The 6800-nt window shown below is 55.0% G+C and overlaps 1 protein-coding gene across 1 annotated transcript; it reads left to right on the top strand.

Moving 5' to 3' along the window:
• The first annotated feature begins 1350 nt into the window (after positions 1-1350).
• Positions 1351-5388, top strand: TFF1 (trefoil factor 1). The gene is made up of 3 exons (XM_047756665.1): positions 1351-1580; positions 4568-4723; positions 5195-5388. The coding sequence occupies exons 1-3, from the start codon at positions 1505-1507 to the stop codon at positions 5209-5211; spliced, it is 249 nt and encodes an 82-aa protein (XP_047612621.1). The 5' UTR covers positions 1351-1504; the 3' UTR covers positions 5212-5388.
• The last annotated feature ends 1412 nt before the right edge of the window (positions 5389-6800 follow it).

Below are 6800 nucleotides of genomic sequence, written 5' to 3'. Positions count from 1 at the left end.
CCTCACTTATTCTTCCATTTGTTCATCTGTTCGCTCATTCATTAGTTCGTTCATTCATTGCCTCCCTCCCTCATTCTTCATTTGCTCACTCATTCATGGTTTGTTCATTCATTCCCTCACCCACCCACCCACCCACTCACTCACTCACCCATTCCCTCCCTCACTCATTCATTAGTTCATTCATTCATTCCCTCACTCATTCCCTCATTGCTCATTCATCCACGCACTCAGGCTTTCCTTCATTCTTCAACAGATATTTAGTGAATGAGGCACTGTCCCATGTGCTGGGACCACCTGGACACACAAAGTGGACAAAGCCCCCTGAGTCATGGAACTTCCGTTGAACGGGGGTGGGGGGGGGGGTCAGCAAATAATAAGCATGGAGCTAAGCACGTCCCTGGGTGCCTCAGAAGGTGGCGAGAGTGACGGGACAGGAAGGACCAGAGCAGCGGATGGACCTGGGAGGTGGGGATTGGAGGTGACACTTTAGGGACCGAGTCAGTGAGGCCTCCCTGGGAGGATCTGAGAGAGTGAGCCCCCCCACACACACACATGGGGGTCCCCACGAAGAGAGCCCAGCCACTTCATCAGTGTCACCTCAGCTCTCGTGCACACGACCTCACTCTGGAAAGGACTCCGCTGTGACAGGAAAAAGAAAAGCAGAAAAAAGAGAAAATTTATTTTAAAAAATATTTTAGAAAATAAGAATGATCCCGCCGTTCCTTGGAGCAGGATGCTGAACATTTGGGAGATTTCAGTGTCGATGTCAAGGGGAAGGGGCCCCTCCGGATGCGGGGACAGGCTCCCCGGTGAAGGGCCGAAGCGCTTTGCACACATACGGCTTTGCTGTGGGAAAGTCAAATAAGATAAATGCAGGGAGAGAATAAGTTTGAAGGCCAAGGCCCCCCCCCGGGGGGGGGGGCGCAGCTCTGGTGTTTCTCACTCACGTTTCCAGCCAGATGCGGATTCTTAAAATCATTGAGAAGGGCTGCAAGGCCGCCTGGAAAGGACCAGGCTGGGCCAAGGACCCTCCCCTGCTCTGTCCCCTTTCCCAAATTGCCACGGGGCCCCGAGAATGGCCCCTGCGCCACTGTTTGCACACCGCGCTGGCGCAGCATCTCCGCTGTGAATCACTTGCCAGCCTCTGCCGTGTTGACTTAGCGGGAGGGTCTCCGACGCCCTCCGGGGCTGGGTCGGGTCCTGACCGCAGAGACTCCCACAGGATAAGGGAGGGACTTTCTGCAAGTCAGGCGCGGAGATGACCACTCAGTGTGGCATTTGTCTCTATCAGCAAACGCAGCGGTTGGCTTGGCCGCGTTTAGGAAACACCCTCTAATCAGTGGAGATTATTTGGAATGAAGGGCTGGGGGACCCTCCCTAGGCAAACGCTATCTGACCCTCTTCAAAGAGCAAACAGAGCCTGTGGTATAAGATCCGGGCCAGGACGCAGTCTCATCCTTGACCCGGGGTCTCCTTTGGACAGAAGAGGAAGGTCACAGCCGCCATGGAGCCCAAGGTGATCGGCGTCCTGGTCCTGGTCTTGGCGCTGGCCCTCAGCAGCCCGGCGCGGGGCGAGGGCGGTAAGACACCCCTTCCTGCTCTGTGGTCCCTGCTTTCACGATACGTAGTTTCGAGCCAAGTGCTGTGCGGTGCCAGGTGCTGTTCTGGGCCCTGGAGGGATGTGGGGAAGCAAAGCCGGCGGAGGATGGCAGCAGGGGGAAGGGGCCGCCAAGCACTCTGGGAGCGGGTCTAGAATATTCTGCTGCTCCTCAAGCATCACATTGCAAAGAGCCATCTCAGACGTCGGGACTAAAAGCAGCTCTTCCGAATGTCCAAGCCAAACTCTCCTCCAGGGGCCGGAACCCTCAAAGTGCACGCAGACGTCCACGAGCCTATTCTGAGGATGGACGTGCCCCGGGAACTGCCCTGGCGGGTTCCGTGGGGTCTCCCAGGCCGCCTGCTCAGTGGAGCCCAAACCATCCTGGTGCAGGTTCCAGCCACACTAGTCTGTGGGCGTCACCAAATGAGGGCATCAAGGTGGGAGGGCAGTACCGCTTCCTTTGAACTCGCTTCTGTCTCAAAGCCTCTATTTGCTGGGATGACTCGGGTTGTCAGCAAAATTGTGTGATGTGTTTGGAAAAGCTGCAAAGCGCTAAATGAATGTTATTTATTATTAGTAGATGCACGTTGGGGGCAGGATTTTACAAAGTTTCAAAACGAGGATTCTCAGGGAGGGGTGAAGGGAGGTGAGGGGGTGGGCACCTGCCTAGAACACCGTGACTCCGGAGGGAGGTCCAGGCGAGTGGGGCGGGAGAGGGGGGAGGCCCACAGCCTAAGGCAGGGAGGAGGGAGTGGGCTTGGACCTGAAAGTAGGTAGGGCCTGCTGGGGGGATGAAGGAGGGTGGCGTGTGCCCATTCACCCCCCTCCCTGGCTTCACCTTCCCTTCCACCCCCATCCCCAGCTCTGCCCCCTGTACTATCCAGCCCCTGGAAGCTGTACAGCCTGGCTCTGGTCCCCTCACGATGCCAGCTGCCTGCCACCACCAGCCTCTGCCCTGAGGCCCAAGGCTCAACCATCTGCCATGGGCCTCTCAGGGTCGGTGATGCCGTGACAACAGAAAACTGGAGAATTCCATCCAATTACAAGCATTGCCCTGAGTGGAAAGCATTTCTGTTTAGTCCCGTCATGCAGCAGAAAATGATGGGCCAGACGGATGCCCTTTGGGGGCACAACCCTTGGAAATGTCCAGTTCCCCTTTAGGATGCCAGTGGGCAGGTCCCCCCGCCAAGCAGCCCCTCCCTGGGCGGCTGCATCAACTGCTGCCGGGAGGAGGAAGACACCAGAACTGCGGTCCACGCTCTGCACGCCAGCTCCCAGTCAGCACTGCCCTGCCCAGGGGCTGGGTGGTGATGACCCTCGCGCTGCCGTGGGGAGGCCACACCCTGGGGGGCTGACGTCCCCGAAAAGCCCGCCCCTCCAGTGGGAGATGGATCCACACTTTTCTGCAAAGCCACGGAACCCAGAGAGCAGCTCCTTGATGGGCTCAGCGCCGGGCCACTGAGCTGGTCTCACTAGACCTGGAATGTGGGCATCCTGCCCACTCAGTCCAGAGCAGGCCCTGCATCTACTGGTCTTTGGACACACCAACTGTCTTTTTCCGACCTGTGATGCTCCTGGTCAAAGCCAGCCTGTGACCCGTCTGCACTGGCTCTCTGTCCGCCCCTCTCTGGCCCCCTCCCTCTTGGATTCTGGCCCCTTCCCTCCTTGTCTCTTTACTCTCATCACGCCCAAGGCCTCGCTGCTCGGCCCCCTCACCCCGGGGCAGACTCTGGTCCGGGAGTGGGTGGAGGTGGGCATATCTGGGCCTCTCTGGAGCCCGGCTGCTGGTGTTCATTCAGGTGCACCTGCAAGCCTGTGTGCAGAGTAGACCCCCTGACCCTACATGCCCCCCCAACAGGGAAAGGGGTCTGGGCTCCTGTACCTGCCTCAACCCGTCCACCACCAGGTCTGAGCAATACACCTTCTCCGAGCCCTCCACTCTGTCCCCTGCAGATCTTGCATCGGGGTCACGAGGGAGCTGCTAGCAGCCTGTCCCCACCAGGTGCTCTCTGCTTTGGGTCAATTTCATCATCACTCCCCTGGTGAAAGCTACTGAGTGGCTCCCTTTGCTTTGGGCCGAAAACCGCCCACCCCGGTCATCCGCCTGGCTTCCCCCCCCACCCCCCACCCCACCCCGACTTCCCGTCTCACCTGGACTTGGACGTACGCTTCCCTAAACACACCTTGCTCTCATCACCTTTGAACACGTGCTCCCTCTTCTTGGAACGCCCACTGTCTCATTCTCACCTGGTCAACCTCCTCGTACAGGAAGCCCTCCTGGCTTTGTTCAGCTTGTCGTCACTCCTGGGCTTGCCTTCGGCTGGTTGCACTGCGCTTTTTCATACATTTACTCGGCTTCCTCCTCCATCAGCCTCCTCTATTATTTATTTATTTTTTAAATTGTTATTTCCCCAATACAATTTTTTTTTCTCCTGTACAGCATGGTGACCCAGTTACACATGCATGTACATGTTCTATTTTCTCACATGATACTGCTCCATCACAAGTGACTAGACAGAGTTCCCAGTGCTACACAGCAGGATCATTCCTCCATGTCTAACTCCTGGGTCACCGTCGCCCAGCACAGGGCCTGGCCTGAACTTGATCCCCGAGGGGATACAAGACCCCTAGCTCCTGTTTCCGGCACACACGGTGGCACTCAACAGACAGTAATTGTTTGGGTGGATAAAGTTCCCTGACTGTTGAAATGAATGAGCAAACGAGAAAATGACCCTGGTGGGTGCAGAGGCTACAAATTCCGGGCCACCTCGCATTTCCATAGCGTTCAAGGGTTTTCGCCTCAGGAAACGAGGACAGGGATCCCCCTTGTCCGTGGAGTCCTGGGTCTCCGTTGGCCGCGCCTCTGGTTGCTGATTTCATTGGAGACGGAGGGCGGCCTGGAGCGTGGTGGAAACGGAGGGATCTGGTCCATGACTCACCTTCGCCTCTTGGCCTGTACACTTTCAGACACGTGTCAGGTGGAGCCCCACGCCAGAGTGAACTGTGGTTTCTCCGGGATCACAGCCGAGCAGTGTGAAAAAAAAGGCTGCTGCTTTGACACCAAAGTCACTGGAGTCCCGTGGTGCTTCAATCCTGTGGCCGTTGATGACCCCACAGACAACGGTAAGGCCATGACACCACCGTGGGTCTGAGGATGTAGGATTAGTGAGAGAAAATCCCTCCCGCCCCCGGACCGCGGGGCCCTAATCCGCATGGCCAGCTGTGTTCTGACCCAGAGTCGTGTTCGTGGGGTGACTGGGAAGCTGTGGTTTTGCCTCCATCAGTCTGAATCAAGGGCTGGGGGTGGGCAGACAGGGCCGTGAGACCCCTTAGGCGTGGAGCCCTAATTTTCCTGGCTGTTCTCCACATCTCCAACCATGGACCTGTGGAGAATTATCCTGGGTAATTCATGGCTTCATGGCTTGCTGGGGGTGGGGTAAAGGGAGTGACAATTAAAATATAAAGACGGTCCAGGTTTTCCAAAGACTTTTCCCAGCAACGCTTTTAAGCAAATTCTCTGTCAATTATTTACGAGTGAAAGAAAATACTAATCCTCACGACCACACCTCTTCTCCCCGACTCCCGCCCCCTCAGATGAGTGCCTCTTTTAGATGCTTCTCCGGTGGGCATCGCCTCAGGAGAGGGAAGGGCCTCTGCCCAGAGCGCCCGGAGCCCAGCGCCATCTCCGGCCGGACGTCTCAGGTCCTCGGAGCCTGAACTCGCTGTCTGGATGGACTGCTTTGATTCCCATACTCAAGATTAGCCTGAAAATAAAGAGATGAATGTTACTCTGCTTGTATCTCTTTTCTTTTTAATTTTTATTATAGTTGATTTACATGTGACCCAGGCATACACCTGTACACTCTCTCCTTCTCCTATTATCTTTCACCACGTTCCATCACAAGTGACTGGACATACTTCCCTGTGCTGTGCAGAAGGATCTCATTGCCTGTCCATCCTTTTTTTTTTCTTTCTTTTCTTTCTTTTTTTTTTTTTTTTGACTTTTTAGGGCCACACCTGCGGCATATGGAGATTTCCCGGCTAGGGGTCCAATCGGAGCTGCAGCTGCCGGCCTGCACCACAGCCACAGCAACGCAGGATCCGAGTCGCACCCGTGACTTCCACTGTAGCTTGCGGCAAGGTTGAATCCTTAACCTGCTGAGTGAGGCCAAGGATCGAACCCACACTTGGATTTTTAACTCACAATGGGAACTCCTGCCTATCCATTCTTAAGGTAATAGTGTGGGGCTTGTATCTCTGGTTTCTTGTCGTGGGCTACGCATTAACTCAGCCTGAGACCAGAGGAGAGCAACATCTAACAAGGCTAGGCTGACTCGGTAGATTCTAGCCATTGGCAACAACGCGCAAGGCCATTGGCTGGCAGAGTGTCAGGGAAGCAACTCAAAGCTACCCCTTCGTCTAATCGTGAAAACAGGCACCCAACTCTACATGCACCCTAACTATTGATTGAGGAGGCTCAACCGCCAGGGGAGAAAAACTGCCCTGCAATCTCTTCCCTTTCCCCAGAAGGAAACTGGCTTAGGAGAGAAAACCCAGAGCAAAATGTCTGAAAGATTAGTGATATAAAAAATGTGAGTTCCTGTCATGATTCTGCAGGATAACAACCTGACTAATATCCTTGAGGTTGCAGGTCCGATCCCTGGCCTCGCTCAGAGGGTTAAGGATCCGGCGTTGCCATGAGCTGCAGTGTAGGTCGCAAATGTGGCTTGGAACCGGCACTGCTGTGGCTGTGGCGTAGGCGGGAGCTGCAGCTCCGATTAGACCCCTGGCCCGGGAACCTCCATATGCTGAGGGTGCAGCCCTAAAAAGAAAAAACAAATTTTTAAAAATTTTTTTAAATTAAAAAGATAAAATTAGAATTGAAAAAATTAAACAAAATAAATAAAAATTTAAAAGTAAATAAGTTAAAAAAAATAAAAATTAAAAAATTGTGGAGGATGGCATGAGTTGGTACCTTGGGCAACGCCACCCCCACCCGCCTGTCCCCCCACCCTTGGGCGGGAACTGGAAAATAGAACAAAAGGGAAAGATGCTGAGCCACAGCGCCCCCTAGATACTGACACAGACAAGACAGAGGGGAGCCGACTGGACCTGCCTGCACCTGTGCAGACGCCCCACCTCCGGGAGGCCAGTGCTGGGCTGAGCAGCCTCCAGGACCCTGCCAGCAAAGCCAGCCCCT

The sequence above is a fragment of the Phacochoerus africanus genome, chromosome 1 (genome assembly GCF_016906955.1).
Source record: "Phacochoerus africanus isolate WHEZ1 chromosome 1, ROS_Pafr_v1, whole genome shotgun sequence".
Classification (NCBI taxonomy): Eukaryota; Metazoa; Chordata; class Mammalia; order Artiodactyla; family Suidae; genus Phacochoerus; species Phacochoerus africanus.
The sequence above is the reverse complement of the archived record's forward strand: the minus strand, read 5'-3'. Positions and strand labels throughout refer to the sequence as shown.